Below are 23,834 nucleotides of genomic sequence, written 5' to 3' on the forward strand. Positions count from 1 at the left end.
AACTTTGTCAGCTCCGCAGACACGTAAACTGTGCGCACTACTGTTTCCGTTGTCACTTTGCGCTCACGGCGAATAAAAACCAAAAAAAAACAAAAACAAAAACACTCGGCTCTCTGTGTGATCCGTTGTTCGTCTGTGTTTAGAGAGTGTGTTGAATCATGTTGGGGGAGTGGATGGGGGAAGGCGGGGGGTGATTGGTACTAATGCTTTCCAGTCTGTGGCTGGTTTCAGTTTCCCTCCTGTGGTGGACTCGGAAGGAGAGAGAGGGAGAGGCAAAAAAGAGGGGAGAGAATTTTTGTGCGTGCATGTGTGTGTGTGTGTGTGTGTGTGTGTGTGTGTGTGTGTGGCAGGGGGTCAATGGGAGAAATTCCCAAGGCGCTACAAAGTTCAATTTAAACGTTTCTACAGCATGAGTATCACCATGAACCCCCAAAATATTACGTAAGTGCTTCATTAAACACACGCAACGTGCTGTAAAGGGACATGTCACCGTGCCGCCATCGTCCTGTGACAAGAATGTGAGTGAGGGCTGGAAGTGTCTTCCTCGCAGTTGCAGCATTATGTTTTGGAAATGCTTATGGGTGGACATTTGTGCATTGGCAGCTTTAATTAACAGCTTTAAAAGAGGTAAAAGTCAGTGTTGGACTGATATCCGTGTTGCTGGATGCTCAAGGGCAACTTTAAAACAAACGCAGGGTCTAGAAAATGAGAAAACAAATGCAGGAGATAATAAATGAAACCCCTCATTTTGTATTTACCTCGCGATAATATGATACACGAAACATGGTTCACGATACCAAGAGTATCACGATGCTGTGACCATCAATATACTGTAAGACAATCATTTTAAAGTTTAAAGTGCAGGATTTTTCTGTTTGTTCACAACAAAGTGCATAAAATCTTCGCATTGAACGTTGTTGGGACATCTCTTAATGTAGCTCTCTCCACCAGTAACTTCTGCCCAAGTTTCCCTCATTCAGCGACACCGTAAGGAGACATGAAGTAGTCGCCGGGCGAAATATCGATATTTGCCTCTCTGATTGTCGTATTGCACGAGGAAGGACAAAGATATGTCACCAAATTGATATTTTGACCCACACCTAATTCCTACTTTACATCAAATAAAATTATATTTGCTTAAATCAGTGCCCACAGTGATTTTCACAGCCAGGGACGCTAAAGCAAAACAAAGAGTGCGTTGTTGTTGTCTCATGGTTTGTGTAGTTGTGCTGCTCGGCTGTATCATGTCACTTACACACTGCCCGGAGCGGCATGTACCAGCTCTTACACACCACATCCACAGATTTCCAGTCACAGTTGGATGAAATGTTCAGGTCATTTCCTGAAGCTGCACATGGACTTTTCTCCTCTCTCTCTCTCTCTTGCTCCCCCCCTCTCGTACTCACTCATGCACACAGCCGTAGCCCCCTCCTCCTCTCTTGCCTGTTCACTCTTTCCCTCCCTCTCCACCTCTCTTTTGGACTGCATGCTCACACAGCAGCGGGCTGTGGAGGTAGACACTTCATGTCCCATCTCTCTCTCTCTCTCTCTCTCCCATACACACACTCCCTCCCTCCCTCACCACCTCACCCTCTGTGTTGCTCTCTCTCTCCTGCTGTCACATTCCAGTTGTCTAAAGCCGGGTTTCACTTTGTCTCTCCCTGAGAGTAGGAAGGAAGGGAAAACTAAAAAAGAAGACATTCATTTGAAGGGCACTCACTTCTCCGGATGAGAAGAAAAAAGAAGAGGAGACTCTTCATTATTCATTCCCTTTAAAAAGTCACCAAGAAGGAGTTTGTTTGTTTTTACCCTTCCCACTCTGGTGCTTTCTTTCCCTTTTTTGGGCTGTGCTCTCTAATTCTCGTCGGACCCACGGTGGAGTATTCACGTGAGCGTTTGTTTTCACGGCAAAGCTGGTCCTAGCTCTCCTGGTGGGACCAAGAAGAAGAAGAAGAAGAAGAAAAAGAAGAAGAAGAGGAGGAGGAGGTGGGAGTGTTTGACAAGACCGACAGCCGCACACACACACACAAACACACGCTCTGGGAGAAAGTTACGTTCCTGGACCCAGAAGGATTTTCCATTCAGCGATGTGTGTGTAAGTGTCACCTCGTAGTCTGTCCGAGCGTTTCTGTGCTTACTGTCGTGAGGCTGTTGTTGTTGTTTTCTACCTTTAAAAAAAGCTTTAAGCGTTGGCTGAGTGCGTCTCATCTCTGTGCATGTTTAATCGGCCGTAAGACTATTTTCAAGTTTAAATGCCTCACCTTGCTTTGCCCGCGGGAGAAGATTGAGCTCTGGTTGGTGAGGATGTGAGTGTTAAAACTGGAGTGTGTGTGTGTGTGTGTGTGTGTGTATGTATGTGGGATGGAATTCCCGTGAAACATGAGGAAACAAGTGTTCAGGAGCAGTGAGGGACATTTGCCAGGTCGACTGCCTGGATTAGACTCTGACAGGTAACTGTGGGGGTGTCACGTGTGGCCGAATGAGATCACTGAAAAACACACAACTGTGATGTGCACGACTAAAGAGATACCTGGCAACAGCCTGTCAGCACTGGCACTTTTGATTTAAAAAAACAGCCGTAATACTCTCATTTATCCGTCTACGTGTTTGCGTGCGAGTTTCTGCTAGTAGCGCCAATCAGGTGTGGCAGGAAGATGACAGCACTCTAATTAATACGAAATGGGGGGCAACAAGTCGTTCATCCACAAAGGCATTTCATCAAAGACGCCTGCCTCCAACTCGACACACTCCGCAGGCTTCACCGGCAGCTGTGCACAACACCCAAACACACGTCACCCCCTCTCGTAAAACAGAACCTGGAAAGCCAGTAAGCTTAGCTCAGACCACCAGACAATGGTGCAGTCAGTTCCCGGACTCCAAATTGACAAAATTGTTTGGAGGGCTTCATTAGGCTGAGTGTGTTTTAGTGTCTGTTGCCGATGACTGTAAATGTGGGAGTTTGTTATTGAGTGAACACATCCAGCACCCCCCCAATTGACGCCTAGCTGTTCCCGTGTAGCGCCAGTTTGTAGCGCCCGTCCTGGCCCTCCCAAACCACAAGGGACTCTTTGTTTGTAATTTATGAATTAGTGTGTGGTTTCGGTTACGAGAAGAGAGGGGGCAGGCTGGAGACTGACAGCACGGCGAACCGGGAATTAAAACCCCCAGCCTGCTTGAGCACACATTGCCATTAAATGGACATTAACTAGGCATTTTTTGTTTATTATCCCAGATTCGCCGTCTGGGGGGTGGAGATGGAGGCGGAGATCGAGATGACAGTAGATACGATTTCGGATTGTCATGAATGGACTTTTCAGTGCTGTGATAATCGGTGTAAACCATGTTTGTCATAAATACAAATCCGGATAACTCTGCATACTCCCCTTCTTTCATTGCTCCTTCCGCCACCTACTTGCTTCCTTTTTTTCCCCTTTTCTTTTTGCTTCCTTTCCCATCAAGTGGTTTTATTTACTTTGTCTAGTCTGAATGGAACCTGGCACTACACTAAGCTTTGGCCAGGTTCTTCAACAAGAAAAGCAAAGGCCTCTTTCCAGGCCCTTCTTTTTTTTTCTCCTCGAGTCTTGATTTGATTTTTTATCCTTTTCGACTTAGTTCTGTTTTTGCAACTCAGCGTGCATTCCTGATGGTTTCGCTCTTCTCTTGGAGGGGTCCTTCCTTCCTTCCTTTCTTCCTTCCTTCCTGAAAGAATCATCATCTAAGAGAGAGAAGTGATTCTCGAGTGAAAAGGTGAGGGCATCTCTGAATAGCTAAAACAGATGTGATTCACCCCCTCCAGAAAAGCCACCTGGCATTCTTTAGCAGCGTCGTGCAGCTGCTTGAAGGGGGTGCTGCATTTCCCATCCTATACTTTCCCCCCACCATATTTATATCTAACTTATAGTGTTAACCATACATCTTTGGCTACAGCTTTATTCCTCACTCTTTACATTAATGTTCTTATTGTCACTGGTATGAGAAGACCTTGTCCCTCAACTTACCTTTACAGCCCATAGATCTGCTTCCAAATATCTAGATTTCCCTCTGCTATTGAAAGAGATGGAAGTTTTAACAGACAATCTTCTTCCGGAGGAGCGGCGTTTTATTGCTCTTCTGATGCCAGTGTTATTGCCTGGACCGGTTTTGAGAATGGAGTGATTTGAGGAGCCTCATCTGCAGGGAGTTATTTATCTGCCGGGGAGATTGCGGGGGTAAGTCACCTGGATCATGGTGGAATTAAAAGGTCAAGGGGTAAAAAATGGCCGTGGTTCACATGCATGTGGGGGATTCACAGAACTTAACACCTGTGGATCCAAAACAGAGACATCAACTATAATCTGTGAAGGGACGAGCTGTGGCTGATGCATACATCAGGGTACAGTCCAGAAACCAAGTGGAAAAGCTTCTCTCCACTATAAAGAAGTGTGTTGAATGTTTTTACCTGCATCTTTTAGCTTTGCTGTGCAGAATAATTGTGTGCATAGTCTGAAACACAGCGTTGTTCTGCCCTATTTTGTGCAAAAAAACAACAACATATGAAACCATTTACTTTCCAAAGTGTAGTCATTTCACGTGCCCTACACAATGTAATGTTCATGATCAGGTCAGGGAGCCGTGGACAGCGGAACGTAGAACCTCTTAAAAAAGTTTGAGTCACACTTTAGCAGACTGTGCTTTTCTCCATGGCAGCGTGGGTCAAGTTGAAGTTGTGTTGTGTCCACAGTAGTCTAGTCATTTAAACTAGAGCAGAGAATAAGACCAGTGTCGAGCGTCGCATACCAACTGTGTGTGTTCATGTTTTCACCCAAAGGTGTGTATGTTTGCTCACTTGCCTGCCGGCCTGTCGACTGTTGTCAACCGGTGTCTGCCAGTAACTGCGGGTGTAAAATGATGCTGTCGCTCATATTTATTCATTATTCAAGTTTTTCCTCCAAACAGAATGGATTGAATGGTTATTTCACTTATTTTAAAAGTGTTTTTTTATGTTATTATTCTACCTCTGTTTGGTCTTTGTGGTCTTATGCTGCGTCAGTCATCTGGGCTCTGTCAAGCAATACTATCAGACCTGACCGATGGAGATAGGAGAAGGTGAGAAGCATCCTATCAAATTACTACAGGTTTTCTGAACAGTAGGATTCACCTACTTAAAATGGCCGCCTCGTGTTACTCGGACAACGGCGCCTTTGCCGAATCACTTCCGCCGAGCGACACGAAATCTGCACACGAAACTGCGTTTGCCTGTGTATGCTTTTCACGTTCAGTATGTCACGGCTGAAGCGGCGCTAAGAAGTAATGTCACGGAGTAGCATGTGCTGTGTTTTTCACAGCACTCTCTGGGCCTTCCCCTCTCATCCACCACTGGCTCACCCTACCTCACCCCTCATTAAAGTCAATTTGTTCTGAGAGGGCGAGGATTGCTGCGAGCTCAGAAATATGTGCTGCATGGGCAGAACCGGCAAGAGAAACTAGATTTGGAGGACGATTTAGTGGCATGGCAGGAAGAAGAAAGAGCTGTTGGCGTTGCAGACGCTGGGAAATTGACAACATACATTTTTAAGGAGTGACTCATCCATATGTACAGTATATGTTCTTTCTGAATATATGAACTGTCGTCGGAGTGCTCCGGCAAACATGCCAAGCGTTTTATGACAACAACAGAATCAAGAAGGAAAACATTTTAGCGTATGGCTCAGCCGACTCCTCATTACAAGCCTGGAGACTTTCAAAAAGCCCTAACACTCCTTGACAACCCACCGAGTGCTCCAATAAAGGTTGAACTGCTCTGTAACCACATCACTGCGTGGAAGTCTAATGAAGACTCAGCGAAGACACATCAAGAGGAGGTTCCTATCTAAACATGTGTTTTAAGTCAGTTCTCTTCGCCTGGGTTTCAATCAGCGGTAAACATGTGTTTTGGGGTTTGCATCGCCTCAGTAGTTTTTATCGCCGCTTCATTTCACGTTTTATAAATTAGCCGACATGCTTAATGATGTCTGCTGATTTTTACAGCCTCGGGCTTTTGAATGAAGCATTAAATGACTAGCTGCCGATGCGAGGCTCGCTTTCAGTGGAGGGGAGAACATCTGCTGTGATGTGAAGCAATATTTAATTAGGTCCTAAGTGTTTAGGACTGATTTTTATTTTTTCTGCCTATAACAACATTGGTTTACAAGAACTAGCTACTGATGGTAAAACAGAGATTTTTAATGTGATTTACTGATACATGGCGTTAGCGTGCATTTGCTTTGAGTGATATTGGTGTAGATGATGGTTGCATAACAGAATTAGAATTAGAGCATTACTATTCTTATTATTGAGTTAGCATTGAATTATGTCGTCGTTGAGTAAACTTTGAGAGATTATCATGTCGTCTGACGTGGTCCTGGTTTTTAGGGCTTTGCCATGATAAAGATCTGGAGACTGGAGTGATTTGGAAAACACAGGACACATTGCTCAAGTAAACGTGTGATGGATGGCAACCTCAAAGAGCCGGGGTCAGTCACTTATCAATGCATCGTCTTTGGAGAACGACCTTAACTGGGGACAATATGATCTGTGATGAGCTGTTTTCAGGGCAAAAGGTTATCAGGCCTGCAGCAGCTGATGGGTCAGTCCTGTGGCCCAAGCAGAGGTCAGAGGGTTGTTTCTAGAGTCTGTGAATTTCACAGGTCACTTGTTTAAGGTGCCTCGTGGTCTCAAGTTATTAGTGACCTCTAATGAGAAATTAGAAAAACCTGTGCCACTTTTCAATGGTAAACAAACAAGTTGTAGCAATGCAGTTGTTTCCCAATATTTTACATGGGCACCCACTTTTAAAAGATGATGATAAGCGATCGCAATCCCAACCTCTTCATCAGTTTACGTCCCACACTTTTTGACTATGGTTAAACACAGCACTCGAGTAGTTTTATTCCACGAAGGCTTAAAATATATTGGTATGAGTCCTGCTTTCTCCCCCAGCCTTGCCCGGCACAGTACAGTACAGTACAGCCGTCAGGCTTTTATTTAAAACTCCATCACTCTGATCTGGAGCCAGAGCCCAATGAGCTACCCTCCAAACATGGCCACAGCCTCACTCTTCCTATTCCCTCCAACCGAAGATGAAGGAGGAGAAAAAAAAAAGCGAGAGGGAAATAGTCTCTTTGGCCTTCTTTGGCATGCCTTTTTTCTGCTTCTTTTCTCAGCAGGCCATCTGTTTCCTTTCTGCAACATGACACCAGCACCCAGTTGAGTTCTACTCTTGAGGCGTGTGTGTGAAGTCTTGTGTGGTTTATGCTATATCAATATAATTAGTTGTTGATGGTGGACGAATTGGCCCACATGCTCTCATGTGATACAAGTCACACAAAGTGTGTGTGGTAACCGCTGACTTGTGTGTCATTGATTCCCATCGAGTGTTCTCAGCATCTGATGTGATGTGGTGACACATTTTTCTGTCGATTTATCTTGAATCGTGCATATACTGTTTTAATCTTTATCGCACTTTGTTTTCAATGACGAGGTGTAGAACTGAAGAACTGAAATCCTGAGGCCTGCAATTGTCAGGTCAGGTATTTTAGCTTGGTAATAATGGCAATTTTGTCAGTGCGACCGCTCCTAGTTCTTGTGAAGGCTTGAGGGGGGCAGGCTCTGTTTTGATCTTGGCTTTTCTCCACTAATAACAGTATACAGTAGAGCTGGCTGGATGAGCCTGGTTAATCCCTAACCTCTTCTTTCACTTGCTTTTTATAACATTCACAAAAGGAGAGTAGAGCATTCAACTCAAAGGTTGGCATCTTGAGCAGCACGCGATACTTCAAAATCAAACAAGAAATGGGAAAAATGTGACTTGCATGTCACCGACCCAAAACCAAAAGTAGCCACTGTTCTGCGCTTCCCTCAGGTCTTCACTCCATTTCCTCGTGTCCAACTCGCTGATGGGGATTTTCCACCCCTAGGCCCACACTGAAAAGCTGGACGTTTCTCTCTGCCAGCATGTTTGTTTTTAATCGATGTGCATAATGACGTCCATCAGCTAAAGCGAAGCCAGACCTCCAAGTTGTGTTTGTTTAGCAAGGCCACAGAAGATCCAGGCTTCCATGGTTCTGGTTATAGCCTCGGCCAAACCAGACAGATTTTTGGGATGCTGCTTTAATGCTATCCAAGATTATGGTAGTTTGCTGTTGTCTTTGGTGCCAGATTCAGTCTGTTTGGCCACTCAGAGTTACCGTCCGTATACTTTTCATGACATTAAGAAACATCCAGTTCTGACGTTAGTCTGACGAAACCCAGACTTTTAAAATTCATGTTAGACATGTTAGTCAAATACATTTTCTCAAAGATTAACTATCACACCCAGAAAATTTGATTGGGAGTTGAGTTACTTCTGCATGGATATGTTCAGCAAAGTCAGGCTGCCTTGGGTACTGTCCGCCATAGTTTCAACCTCCAACTTAAACCAAAAAGAGACTGATTTTATTCGGTTACTCAGGCTAATAACTGGACGACAAGGTGGCGTATCACCACCTATCACTTGATTCCCAGCTAGAAGAAGTTGATTCACAGCAGTTTGTCCAGCTTTTACAACCATAATTAAGTTATCGTTTCTTCCAAAATCCTTGACACTTTGTTAGTGTACAAACCTGCTGTCTGAAATATGGAATAACACAATCAACTGTACTTTTATCCAAGGATGGAATAACGACAAGTGATATCTGCACGACAAAAGTTCAAAGACTTTTTTAAGAGTCTATAAAGACCCACAGCCACATGTTCTTTATTTTTTTTTTTTATCAATTCTGCTCTTTCATATGCCAAATAAAATCCATGCCAGCGTTAATTTGACAGTTGCCCTATAAAGGTCAGTGAAAATGAATTTTCATGGGTGGTCCCTGCTCACAACCTCATAGAATGCCTTAAATTCTGCACGTCTTGCACGTCCAACTGGAGTCACATCACTGTTTATGTTACTGCATATTTGCAGAAAGCACTGAAGTAAAAATGATTGCGCCCATAAATAAAGCAGGATTTTTATAAGCTCATGAAACTCAACAGCAGAGATGTACTGCATTTTAAAGGAATGGTTTGACATTTTGGGGGAATATGTTTACTCACTTTACTTGCACATTTGGATGAGAAGACCAACATCCCTCACATGAAATTGGACCCAGGAGACGTTTATCTAAGCTTAGCTTAGCTTAGCATTAAGACAGGAATGATGTGCAAAATGCTAGCATAGCTTTGTCCAGAAGCGTCCAAATCTGCCTACCAGATTTGGTTACCTTCTAAATTTCACTTCTTTTGAGTTATGTATGGTAAGATGTATTTCTTGTCCAGAACCTCCTGGAGTCAAGAGTCTCTTCTCCTCTGATTTTTCTTTCCAGTGGCCATTTGTATTAGTCATGCTCTACTTAATGTATGTTCTGTGGACAGGAAAGGTACAAATACACTCATTGTTTACCAGCCATTGTTTACTCCTCTCCTTCCTCATGGATTCCCTCCCACCTTTATATCCATTGTCTGTCTCTGGCTTATATAATGTTCTTGAAAGGCATTCTGCTTAATGTTTGTGTGACTTTTAGTGTCAAGTGTTGAGCGTAGTCTGTCTTGTGTCAAATCTGCACTCAACCTCCTGTAGCAACGCTGCACAACTGCTGCAGATCACATTGCTTTGTCTTACCCTCTGTAAGCCCTGGTCGATCACCCGTCAGAGTCGGAGTTTGCTTGATACCGAAAAGATTTACTGCACAGCTCGAAAAAGGAAATAGCACAGGTGTTCTCTTCTCAGTGGTGACAAGGAAAAGGTTTCCTGTTGGTGGAGAGACTGTTTAGTAAACTCTTGACCCAACTTCAGTTCATATAGGATTTGGATCACCATATAATTACAGTACTCGTTTAGGTGACCAGTTTTAGCACTTGGGTGTTTTAGAATCATTCAAGAAGGTTAAATTGATGATAGGTAGCTGCATACTGTGTAGTAGAACAATTGATATTGCATGATGCACCTTTTAGATGATAGTCTGGTTTTAGGGCATTTTCAAGCCTGTGCTACCTAGTCAGACTGAATGTTGGCCCAACAGGACCTTCTTCTTGTGTTCTAGACAAATCAATCCAGCCAATTAGATGAGTGAACTACTTTGTTTCTCTTAAAGTTGAAGTTGAAAGATGGCAAGACTATGGATTATAACAAATGGAGGACTTCTCAGTGTTTCCCCTCCCCCTTTTAGCAGCCATTTTCTTACCCTCTACTACAGTTCTTGGGGCACATTGGAGTCATGTGTTTCCATGCACTCGTATGCAGATTAATTGTGCTTTAAGGAGATACTTGAAGTTTTACCTCCATTAACTAAGTTTCATCATCTAATCCCAGCCGTTCCAGACTGCAGGGTCTCGGATGTCCCATCTGCAGGCACTTCAGCCACTGCAGCAGGTGTTTATTTTAAAGTCTGCTGTTACAGTGTCTCTGGAAGCATTTGCTTTTATCGCCCTCCCTCTCAATGCTGGTCTGTTTTGCTCTCAACCCTGAGGATATGCACCTGCATCTGCTGTGGCTCAGGCTGTTTTAAGAGTTGACGGGGGTAGGAGAAGACGAGGACAGGACACAGACTGGATCTGGCAGGAAGTACAGAGTGCAAGATAAACAGATAGCCAGCTGTACCCAGTGCCCGTGTAAAGAACAGTATATTCAGTGCTACTGTATGCCAAGAAAACCTAAGTCATAAGAGGTGAAATGAAAGGAAATGTTCTCCAGTCCTTTACTCTCTTGTCCATCCTCCCTTCCTTTGCTCTCTTGATCACAAGCAGCTGCTCAGGAAAGTCTGTCTGAGTCTATTTTTGAAACTGGATCTAATAATAACCCCGCAGCAGAGTATTGTCAAAAATCTCCTTTGATGCGACAGATTCAGCCCAGTGTGCAGTAGGGTATCAACAAACTTTGGCACCATACGTCCTCTGTTGTTGAGTGTCAAAATCGGTTTGGTACTGTACGGTACAGTTTGGAACGGTAAAGCCCTCGGTCAGGCTTGCATTTCGACTAAGAAAAGTAGGGTGACGTTGTACCGGTGCCGGTTTGTCTCAACAAGACCCCAAGCTTTGTACGAGAATAGATTTCGGGCATTGGAGAAGCACTTTTCTATCGTCCAATCAGCTGAATGTTGTGGGTCTAGCTTCAACCGTACTGTACCATGACTCTGGTACTCCAATGGAAGGTTTGGAACCATTCCAAGCCATTAGTCAGAGTATCTAAATCAAAAAAGTAGCTCCCTCCCCGCCTACGTCTATTGTCGTAGTGGCAGACTAAACAAAAGGTGTAAGGTAATATGCATGTGTGTAAGCATTGTGTGTGTCATGTGGTGATATGAGCGACCAGTGACTCATGCCGACCCAGACCTCACCATCGTAATCTCTGCCCAGGTCTGACCAGGTCTGACCACTAATATGGCCCAGCAGCCCAACACATGGCTAAACATGCCTTTTTTCTACAGTCTGAGTCTGAATACAGTGTGTGATTCACTCTCACTTAGGGCTCATCTAATTACCTGGCAATAACAGGGTGTGGAGGCACCTATATGAGTGACAAGCTCTAAATGAGGCGCGTGGTAATGTTTAACCAAAATGAAAAAGTAGGCGCGATGGGAGTGTGATAGCCTGCATCAAATCATAGAGCGTGTAATGACACACAGATGCAGAAACGATCTCTGCCATGTCGGTGTATTCTCTGTCATTTAGAACAATGCCTTATAATCTAGTTATTTCTGGTGCATGTAACACTCAGGACATGCCCCAGCTGTATCTATCCTTTGACACTAAGGTTACATTTTCTGTCTGTGTTCTCAGTCGTGTTTACTTTGTGCGGTAGGATTTTCCTTTTCGTAAAATAAAGTTACACTGAACTCGGTGAACTCACCAGTTCAGGGATTAGTGTCTGTATCTTGACTGTTGGTTCAGACAGTGTAAAGAATAACACAATTAACTGTAACAAATGACATTAGTGCAGCCCTGACGTTCACCTGGAGCAAACAGAGAACTGCTGGGGCATATTAAATCCACCAGGGAGGTAATATATGCTCTTATGGCACAGCTTGTCTTTTTTCCCCTGCTCCTCTCAAATACCTTCTTAAATGATGTTTGCTGACCCATTTAGCAAATCAGTCGCTGACCCTAATGAACGCCTGAAGGTTCTCTGTTGTAGGACGCGAGTGAAGCAGAGAACTCTTGTACTTGAAAGAGTTTGTTTTCTTGCTTCACTTCTCCCCGGGACTACTGTAGTAAAATGTATTCTGAGGCAATACGATAGCCATGACCTCATCACATGATGATCCTCAACATTCTCCATCATATGATGATTTTCTTAATGCTTACCATGTGATGGGAGTACATGTAACTTTGGTTTTGACCACCTGAGACGACCTGAGTTCATGTTATTTGTGTCCTTAGTTCCCCCCTACACATTTCCTACATGCTTCCCACTCTTTATGTACTAGAGTTTGAAATTGGAATGTGACTCAGTAAGTCTGGACAGCAGGTGTGGATGATACAGATTCATTATTTACATTAAATACATCATCACGTGCTTGTTAAAACACAGTTGACTTGAAATAGCAACTGTTATTGTGTGGATTGTGTGGATTATCTGGACCGATGTGGTCATTGCTATATGTGCATGCAGCAACAGCTGCAGATAAGTAGTGAACGTAGTAAGACAGATGCACTTTTATATAGTGTCAGTCTGAAAGATGCAGAAAAAGAAGACTCAGTCTTCTCACTCCAGTTTTCCAGAATAACTTTTAATATCTGGCAGTTATTTACAATTTACTCTATGTTAAAATGGTATATTATCACAAATGCCAGATTTTGAAAAAATTTGAACAGTAGAAACCATATTTAAAGTAAACTGGCCAAAAAATGGGAACTATATACAGGCATTTTTTCCAACTCTCTCCTCTCTGGTGACAAAGACGCTGGTTCACCGGCTTCCTGCAACAGCACAAGTGACATTACCGTAATACCCACATGTACGCAAGTGCAACGTCTTAGCTTTCAGAAACTGTTGGAATTTTTTCCGATAGCACAAACTGCCGCGTAATGGCGGTAATCTGCGATATGCTTGGTGAGGGTTAATGAAACATATTTGTTGGAAACTGCAGGTTGACCAATTTAAAATAACACTATTTGCTATAGAAATAACAATGAGTATAGGCAGAAACATTATTTTATGCACTAATGTTCTTTTATAATTTTTTGGAATGTGTGGATGCCCGTATAAAAAGTTTGGGAAATACTGGGTCTTAATGACACAAATACTGTTTTCTGTACAGAGAGACAGTCCGCAGGGAAACCAAATAATTAAATCAAGACTAACAGTGCTCCTTTTTCTTTCCTTTTTTTGTTGTCGTAACATGAGGGCTTTATCACTACTGATTACAGGTCACTTTTGTAGCCACACAACAACAGTGAGCGTACAAAGAATGTGGCCAGTCAACATTCATGCCGACCTCTGTGACTGTCACATAACACAACAAGTGATGGTGTGTTTTGCCACAGAAGAGGTCCCAGTAGATTTGAGTGTTGAGCATCATTTTTATTAACTGCCATGTGAGTGTGAGCAGTTGTTGCTAAAGATAGCACCATTGTTTAGATCAGACCTTGGCATGTGTTTGGGCACAAGCCGCTGCTTTTTTATTCCCGTGTCTAGACAAGTCCCGCCGCTGTCTGCTCTCACTCTGTTTCATGTCAGTGGCAACAAGTGACAATCTCTTCGTCTCTTGACTGTTTTCACAAGATACTGTCATTTGACTACCTCAGCAGCAGCAGCAGCAGCATCAGCAGCAGCATCAGCCCCCTCTAACCCAATCCAAACTCTGAGTCCCATTACCTCATGACTCTGATATGAAGGAGTGGGTTTAGGCGGGCGTGTGTGTTGTGATGATTCAGCGCTGGGCACATCCTTGTTGACCCAGCAGGACATCAGATAATGAAGAGGCTGCGCTGACTGTGACAGTGTGGACCCAGCTCTCCCACATCGAGCCGATAAAGATGTGGAAACACAAACATCAGCGCTTCAGTGGGCACAATCCAGTTAGGAAGTGGGAATAGTTGCACTAAACTTGCATAAAAACATCCCACAGATCTAGTTTAGATATACTGTGTGGCTTTGAGTTTTACTTCATTCATAACTTGACTAACCTTCAGACATGATGACATTCTTTTAAAGATTGTTTGAACAGTTTAAATGTTGTGTTGAATTAATCAGTTATAAACACTTAATACACTTGTACAATACAATGAATTCCCACCCAGCAGAATCGGAGAAATTCATACAAATTGGCATCGTATTGCAATTTAATCCCTGGTGGCCTAAGATTACTTATTCAGTTACACACATTTACTGCTGAGAGAAGGGATATGTGTTTGTTTCACGTGAGTTTCGTGACGTTTTTTCCCCTCTTAACGGCAATAGGGACTATTATCAGACACTGATTCTACCGTCTGTGTGTCTGCGTGGGGTCTGAGAGCAAGAGCCCCACCACGAGCAATCTTCTCAAACCCTACGCTGTCAACAGAGCGTCTATTTCTGCCTCTATGTTAATGACACCAACTGTGTGTCCGCGCACATGTGTGGTGTGTGAGGAGGGTTTAAATAGCCAAAACAGCTGGGGTTTCAGAGCATAACTGATGCTTGTGGTGAAGTGAGAGTGATTACATTCAGATCACATGCTGTGGCATCGTTCTCTCTCTCTCTCTGTGTGTGTGTGTTTGCGTGTCACACACCAGGGAGATGTGTGGAGGAAAAAAAAAAATGGCTATGTTTTGCAGCTGAATGTAGGGCAGGGGGCTCAGTGAGGCAGGAAGAGGGACTAAGCTTTTCCACTCTCAGCTCCATCCTGAAACGCTCTCCCAACTCTCAGTACCCGAAGTCTGAGCGCTTTTAGAGTCAAGTCACCATTAGGCCATGTTTTATAACCCATTCACACCCATTTAATCCTGGGTTTAAACATTTTTTTTTTCCTGCAGCAAATGACGGCAATGCACCCAGGTTTGTATCCGCTTTAGCATCAATCGGCGTCATTTGGAACATAAGACGCTGGTGAACACGTCTTCTTTTAGCCACCGATGCACCATTTTTGACACTTTTCACTTTCATTTTTAATTTATTTCATCAACTGGATCATCTAAACAACTGATTTAAAGACATGTAAGAGAGTAACCACCGTAACATTATCACTGAGGGCTATGTGGTGTTTTTATCTTCTGTGTCTGTGAATATAAAAATCCTGGGTACATGTGTTAATCACAGCGACAGTCTTTCTGTATTATATTCAAAAAAAACATTTGCCTGAGTAGACTACAAATTATCTCGCCTCAGCAAACAGACTTTGGAATCAGACTTGTCTGCTGCCAAACAAGGGTTTTTCTCGCCTCCACAATCTAGACTGTGTGGATAAATTGAGACGATTGTGGAGCATCTGAGCCAAAAGAACAAAGCTTAATCCTGGATTCTCATCTCTTTGTTCTCTCCTCCTCTCTCTCTCTCTCTCTCTCTCTCTCTCTCTCTCTCTCTCTCTCTCTCCCTCTCTCCTTGTTTCTTATACGTTTTGGTGAAGGTTTCCTAGGCTGTGCCTGCTTCTTATTAGTATAGTTACAAGCAGTCGCTGCAGTGAAAGCTCTGGTTTAGCCTTAGATCAGCTCCAGAAGAGTCTCCCGGTGGATTAAAAGCCTTGCCGAGGGACACTGATGGCGATGCGTCGCCAACTGGTAATGTTTCCAGATGGAAGTTCATTGTTTGTCTCTAGAAAAGAGTGCATCGCTGACGTGTAACGACAAAAAAAAAAATCAGTTTCTGAAAGCCAAGAAACGGTTTCTGAAAGCCAAGAAGTTGCACTTTAAACACGCAGTTATTACAGTAATGGTGAATCAGTGTCTTTGTCACTATAGGAGAGAGAAAAACACCTGTACATATTCCATGTTTTGGCCTGTTTTTGGACATTGAGACAAACACATGTTATTTTAAATATGTTTTATACTGTGTACAACTACACTGTTTTTCTTCATTTTAAATTGTTAATACAGGATTTTAACATGCAGTCAATTGTAAATAACTGTCAGATATTGGACATTATTCAGGTAAACTGGGCAAAAGCACTTGCTCACAGGACATTTTCTGGCCCTTTTATGGTTAAAATAAGCAAGAAAGTCCAGAGTTATGGCTCTTGGGTTAAAACAGTTTTTACTTTGAACTGAACTGTTGGAATAATATGGTAAACTAAATGCAGTTTTAATTCAATAACATGCTGCGTCACAGTCCCAGTGCATGCTGTAACTGTTGTGTAGACACACACACATTTTCATAAGTTAACCTAATAACGCAGCGGAGTGCAATGGATTGCCCGCTCTTGACATAAAAATGGAGCCGCACCAGGAAAAGCCCTCAGCTCAGACCGCCGGTCCCTTGATGGGAGTTCACGTTACCAGACCTTAACCCGGTGTGTATACAAGACAAGAAAGAGTGTGTTAACCGTGCCCTCTGACACACACACACTCACTCATTCAGAACAAACACGCGCACGTTACCATTAATGTTCAGACAGCAGAGGAAAGATAAACATGACTCACAATCCCTTCTCATCAAAACAATACACCGACCAGTCTGCATGACCAAGAGTTACATTCCAGTGTTTGCATGTAAGGTTGTCAAAAGGACACACACACACACAACCATAGCCCAGTCATCTGCTGTCACCTGGACACTGTTAAGAGTGTTAAGATTGGGGGGTTTGGAGGAGAGAAGTAAGGGAGGCAGAGGAGGAACGCAATCTCGACAACTTTACCTCCTCCACTATTCATCTTAACAGATGCTCTGCAAGAATGTCATTAGCTAAGTGAAAAGTGAAGTGGGTGGACGAGCTTTCGGACATGAGGTGTGCTGATGTCTGCATGTGCCTGAAATAATAACAATAATAATAAAAAAAGAGAAACTTTTAGTGAGTGTAAAGCTGTTTTCAGACGTGCACTGAACATTTTTTCCATCACTCAAGTTTTGAACGGATGTTACGTGGCACATTATTCATTTCTCTTACTAGTAGTCACATCACGTCGAGCACTGCCCGTCTATGATGCCTCCTCCAGCAAAGGAAATGGCGAATCTGAAGATTTGTTCGTTTCAATGGCCTGGTGCACATCTAGGCTGTATATTTTGAAAGTGAATCATATTTTAAGGTTGAGTTTATGTTTGAATTCCAACTTCAAATGGAAATCACAAACTCTAGACAGCTCTAGTGTGGAGGGGCCGTATGAGTGAATACAAATTCTCCTGCCAGCTCCCTAGTGAATGGTGAATATCCAAGTGAGCTCATGTCAGAATGCAGCAGGAGAAATTCCATAGGATCAGCAGCAAGTCAATAGGCCAGTGTCGAGCCTCCTGAATGCCCAAGCTGGCATGGCTGGCTCCACCTCCTTTGCCTGATTCCTCTGCAGGAGAATGTCACGTTGCATCCATTATATGTGAACAACAAACTCTGGAGCATTACCAAAACCCAAATCTTTCCACCATTACCTGGAGTTTATGTTTGCAAACAACTTAAGTGAGACTTGATACCTTAGTGTTTGTGTGCGTCTAGTGAACGTTGAGTTTCAGACAGCATTTTATTTTGCTTTTAAATAGGGTATAGTGGGAAGAAAAAAGTGTGCAGAGACAAAGAAAGGGAACCCTTTGACACTGGACGTACAGGCACATACTAGCACATTATATCCCCGTTTCCCCTTTTACATTTCTAGATTTCCCTTTCAGTAAGTGATTCCCGCAAGAGTTATGCATTTGTCATCTCTGCAGCTTCGTTATCCCCTCTCTATAACACGTGGACTTTTACATTACATTACATTACATGTCATTTAGCAGACGCTTTTATCCAAAGCGACTTACAATAAGTGCATTTGGGTACAAATAAGAGCTAGAAGAGTAATAAGAGCTTCAAGTAAACCAAACTATGAAGTGCTAGTCATAAGTGCGATGTATACGTTTTCTTTTTTTTGTTTGTTTGTTTTTTTTTCGTCGTCATCGTCGTCTTTTTAGTCGGCGGCGGAAGATGTGGAGGCTTTCCGCTGTCCGGATGTCGATGGGGAGCTCATTCCACCATTTGGGAGCGAGGACAGTGAACAGTCTTGAGTTCTGCGAATGCCTCTGCGATCCTCTCAGTGAGGGGGCAGCGAGCCGGTTTGCCGATGCAGAGCGAAGTGGGCGGGCTGGGGTGTAGGTTTTGATCATGTCCTGGATGTAGGCTGGACCGGATCCGTTTGTAGCACTAGACTTCTCCGTATACAGCTGCGAATCCAACTCCTGTCACAAGTGTCTGTTACACACTTTATTTACACAGTGTCATAAACACGCAGCAAATCACAACCAGACTACACTTCTGAACGTTTGCCACACCCTGAAAGAAATAATGCAGGAAAAAAAAAATACTTTACATTAAAGCTGTCTCTTCAAGGGTCAAGTTTTCATAAAGATGCAAAGCAGGCCAAGCGTTACAGAGGTGCATGAAAATTATACCTGAAACTATTTAGTTCCCTGTTTGCGCTCATAAATGCTAAAATATGTTCATATTATTGGCCCAGGTCTGATGTCATCTCACATTTAGCACGGTTTAATATTTCATTATATCCCTTCTGGCTTAGAGGGCTTTGTCGCAACAGTGCTGTGCTCGGCTCAGCACACGCACACACACACACACACACACACACACACACACTGTGGCTCAGTGAAAACAAAGCAGAGCTCTGCCAGTGTAAACACAGGCCTTTGTTACGGGCACCTTTTCCCGCCTCAAACCTTTTGATCCAGAGGCACAAACGCTGGGCACACGGTCCCACAGTGGAGTTATATTGAGATTTTTTTTATTTTTGCGAGGACTCATTTGCGTTTACATTTATGGGAGCATGTCATTATAATGCAGACGGTGGAGTGTGATTTATGTGCTCGGTTTCTCTCCCTCGCACTCCTTTCTCTTTTTTTTTTTTACTGGTTTGGTTTTTTATTGCTTGGCTTGCTTAAAGTGTGGTCTGTGGCCATTTGCTTTGAGAGGCTTGAACTTTTTTTTGACAATTATTTTTAGTCGAGCGGCGCAGGAAATTTACTGTACGGCAACAACTGCTGCTAACAAAGGACGTTCATGTGGAAAAAAAAATAATAAGAAGAAGAGTGTGCATGGATGGAGCAATTGTGTTTGAGCAGATAATGCACAAACCCGTTTCTTTTTCACCTTCATTTACAGGTTTGACAAACACTGATTGATATTTTTCAGCATTTTCTGACATTTTATGGACCAAACGATCACTCGATTAATCGACGGATTAATCAATTATGAAAATAATCTTTAGTTGCAGCCCTAGTGTTAGTGTGACCTACTCTTACACTTGAACCGTAGCATGACCCTGGCTCTCTTAAAAACCCTTATTAATGTTATTAATTTAATTGAATTAATAATGTTAAACCTGTTGAAAAATATCTGATGTGAAAGAGGTCTATTTAGAACATGTTGTATGAGTTCAAGATGCTGAGATACTTTATAAGACCAACTTTCAGTCTTGTATAAAGTACCTGAAATGGATACTTAAGTAAAAGTACAAGTATCTTACCAGAAGTCACTTTTTATAATAGTACTTAATTTTCTGACGTAAAAATGTACTCAAGTTTTAGAAGTAAAAGTGTTAAAAAAGTGAGGCATAAGTACTGAGCTATGGTAGCTCAGTGGTAGGGTGAGTTGTCTTTCAACTGGAAGGTTGTGGGTTCAATTCCTGGCCCTGCTTGTCGGTATGTGTCCTTGAGCAAGACTTTTAACCCCATGTTGAAGCGTGTGAATGGGAAAAGCTCTATATAAATATGGACCATTACCAACTCTTCTTCTTCTTCTGATTTTATTTGGTAGTAACGAGTAACAAAGAGAGTTAGGGCAAATGTAGTGGAGGAAAAATAAAAGTTGCTCGAAATATAAATAACAAAGTAAAGCACAGATATGTGAAATACTCAAGTGTTTGTTTTTTTACAACACTGACAGTCACGTCGTTCCAATCCAAATGCCAAAGAACACAGAATTTGACATAAAAACAGCAAAGCCTGTGCAACTGTATCTCAATGATATGTTCTGAACCTGGGTACAAAATGTGTGTGTGTGTGTGTGTCACATCACGGTGCCGCTCAGATGTGACCCTGGGCCACATGTGCAGTCAATTAGGCCCAATCAGAATAAGGCTGTAATCAGGGCGTGGCAGTGTGTGGGGATAGTGGCAGCGTGGCCGTGGAGGGACTTTAAGGACCTGCGATTAGTGTGTCAGTGTGATGAGGACGGACAAGGCTGCCTTCAATTGCTTCATTTCACCCCTTTCTCATATGTGCACCGTGTTTATTTAGGTTTTGCCGACCAGACGTGAATAAACCGGGGTTTCAAACACTTGATCTATGTTGTTTTTTACCTCATTAGGTGACAGATTGGTGCACTTGGCCACATGAGATGATGTCATTATTGCAATTATAGAACAAGTATTTCAATGTGAATGTAACCCCAGTTCGATGAGTTGAAGTCGTGTAAACAGATCGGTATAAAGACCGGGAATCATTGACTCGCTTCTGCCATTTTACGAAAGCGGAGACTGGAACGATAAGTTAGTGGAGCCCTTTGAAGTCTGTGAGTTTCAGTGAGGCGGCTTTTCTTTATAGGCAATAAGAAAGCATTAGAAATGTTCCTCTGCCATTTAAGTCTTCTCTGTTTAGCTGGAAAAAAGTTAGAGAGAGTACATGCATCAGTTAATGAATCTCTTTAATCCTAACATGAGTGAATGATTCAACCACCGTTGGCAGCGTTGCAATAAAAATCAAATATGTTGTACTTTGAGCCGTCTTTAATCTTCTTCTGTGGTCAGACCTCAAGAGGAGGTTTCAGAGGTGAGATTTTGGGTTTTATTGGCCCAAGAAAATATGCTTTAGATTGAGCTTTTGTGCAAGTACTTCTATCAAATTTTTCTTACACCTGCTTTGGCCTTTAATCCTGTTTCAAAAGTCTTTTAACTCTCTCTCTCTCTACTTTTTTTGTATTTGTTGTCTTTCTTTTGGTGGAGATCACATTTTCTTGGCTACAAGCTGAGATATATACATATATATATATACATATACATATATATATATATATATATATACATATACATATATATATATATATATATATGTGTTTACTTTTTTTTTAAATATATATAACCCATGTCTGAAAACAGTTAAAAAGACAAGTGTATGCACATTATTTTAATTTCAAATACATAAGTACACTGCAGGGCAGGCACATAATTGCAATTAGAGATTGTGTTATTTACTGATCTGTCCACATGTAACTGCAACAGTCTCTACTGTCTAAGTTTCCTCATTATTGCTCATAATTGGAAATCTCTTTCTTGTAATGTGTCCAAAACACGAGTTGTACTGTATCCAGTGGAGTGGAGAGGGGAGGGGAGGGGGTGGAGCTCTGTCAGCTCGGCTCTGCTTCTCGCCGCACTTTGATTGGTTCTTGGACTTCGTCCAAAGTCTGTCTCTGGAAATTTGATCAGCGACTTTAAACAAATGGTCCGTGTTTTTCCTTTTTTGTTTTTTTTGTTTAACCTCAAATCACAAGTCACAATTTCACTATTAGTGTGTGTGTGTGATGTCAGCAAAACCAGGCAGAAACATGCTTCCTCACGGGGAATCTGTTTGTCCAATGCAGTAGCAATGCTCGACAGACAGACGGATGGACAAACTCACACACACACACACACACACACACACACAGTGACTGGAGCGTAGCCTGGCCTCCAAAACCACATGTGAGCAGGCAGGAATGTGAAGCCCACTGCACTGTGGGTTTGTGTCTGGGGGAACGAGTCTCGGCTCCGTGACTCACAGGACGCTGCGAGGTTGGAGGACGAGGTGGGGGCAGCGGAGGTTTTCGGGGAAGTAAGAGAGCGAGGTCAGGAGAAGTGTGTGAATCACGGCCGTGACGCAGTCAGTCTCCTTCAGAGCTCCTTCCACTCTGCTGTCGTATTATCCTTACAGAGTTTTAAGTATTTTTACTTTCATTTTAACTTTAAGACTCTGCTTTATCGGAAAACAGTTGTATCATTTAATCCATTTCATAATGAGAAGGTCAACAGGTCACTCTAATTTTATAAGGGAAAAGAAAAGTGCAGTCCAATGTCGCCACATGTGATTAATGAAAAGTAATCTGCAAAAATGTTTATAATCAATATCAAGTTTAACCATGTGTGTACTGAGTACCGGCTTATTATTATTATTATTAATAATAATAATAATAATAATAATAACAATAATAATAACAATAATAATAAGAAGAAGAAGAATAACAACAATAATAATAATGATCAGTGCATTGAGTGTCTGTGTATGCATATACACAGTCACAAACCAATATTTGTCATTTTACAGTCAAAACGAGCATCTTTGGTTCCATTAAGTTGTTTTTTTCCACTCTTTTCTTACATGTGTTTGAACTGAATGTGAATTTATTAGCTGAGAAATCAGATAAACTGATTCATTCTAGGTTTTTTTCCCTCATACTGGTGCTAAGCTGATTCTTTCATAGTGGAAATGATCTGGTGCAAAAAATAAACCATTGGCAGCATATAATACTGCCTTTATATTATATTTTTGGTCAGGTTCTAGTGGGGAATAATTCTTTTTTCTTTGTCTCCATGTTTCCCCAAACTCCCCCCCCCCCTCCTCTGCTGCTCCTCTTCATCTCTTTCTGAAGTCCCAAAGAAGTTGCTCCAGGAGCAGGGCGCCAGACCACCGGTGTTCTCCTCACCCCCAAACGCCCATGACCCCAACATAGTGGGAGACGGCCCTCCGGAGGGGAGCTCAGTCAAAAGCCCCGACGTCGTTCCTGGTGAGCAAAACAACAACAATACCATGAGTTTACTCTCTCGGTCTTTCTTTTACACGCACACACTCTCTCACAGCCTCCCATGGAGAGCAGTTAACACTGAGCAGCCCGGAGGCATCAAGAGGAGCAGCGGGGTCAGGTCTCAAGCTCTAGCGCTTAAATGTATATGTGTTTAATGTCACACAAGTTTAACAGATCCCATATGTATCTGAGTGGAGCCACTGGTCTGGGCCATTTTATGCTCATGGCTCTTAAAAATATACGGTTCTCCAGGAACAAATAATTGCACTTACACGTGGCCGCGGTCTAAGTCGGTCTGTTATAACGTCAAACTCCGAGAGAGAGAGAGAGAGAGAGAAAGAGAGAGAGCATGATGGAGCATGAACAATGGAATGAAAAGAGTGAAAGCAACAGAGGAAACTTTTAAACAAAGCTTTATTCATGAGGGATGGTAGCGTGCGTCCAGCGCACTAATTACTCTCTTCAACGAGCAGCACTGTACTAATTAGGAGGAGGAGCGACAACATGAAGTCACAAGTGGCTCCACTTCCTCGCGCCGGGTTTCGGAAAACACTTCACCCGCAGCTTATCTGGAAAAACCTGTTTCCACCGCTGATGAGGTGATACAGGAAGAGAAGTATGAAGGTGGAACGAGACGGCGTTCGTGCATGACGTTAGAAAAAAGCAAAAATAATCTTGTTGGCGAAACCAGACTTTTAAGACACACATTAATGTCCTCAAAGTAACAAGTAACTCTCACTCATCTTCGACCGCTTTATCCTCCACATAAGGGTCGCTGGTGCCAATCCCAGCTGATATAGGGGGGGCAGAAGGTGGGGTACAAGTCGCCAGTCCATCACAGGGCCACATAGAGACAAACATCCATTCAATCTCACACTCACAGCCAATTTAGAGTGTCCAATGTTTTTGGACTGTGGGAGG

At 42.8% G+C, this 23,834-nt stretch overlaps 1 protein-coding gene across 4 annotated transcripts in view; it reads left to right on the plus strand.

Annotated features, from left to right (window-relative positions):
• The window catches only part of LOC122783956 (protein eva-1 homolog A), a 68,996-nt gene that overhangs the window by 40,120 nt on the left and 5,042 nt on the right, over positions 1–23,834 (plus strand). Inside the window, exons 1-2 of one of the 4 annotated variants that reach the window (XM_044048949.1) lie at positions 1,893–1,986; positions 22,761–22,895. Coding sequence is in view for 2 of the 4 variants with exons in the window: in XM_044048947.1 (XP_043904882.1) it covers positions 19,175–19,241; positions 22,761–22,895 (202 nt within the window). In the remaining 2 variants the exon portion in view is untranslated. The other 3 variants (XM_044048948.1, XM_044048947.1, XM_044048946.1) reach the window with 3 other exon arrangements.

This window comes from Solea senegalensis, linkage group LG17 (assembly GCF_019176455.1).
Source record: "Solea senegalensis isolate Sse05_10M linkage group LG17, IFAPA_SoseM_1, whole genome shotgun sequence".
NCBI classification, from domain to species: Eukaryota; Metazoa; Chordata; class Actinopteri; order Pleuronectiformes; family Soleidae; genus Solea; species Solea senegalensis.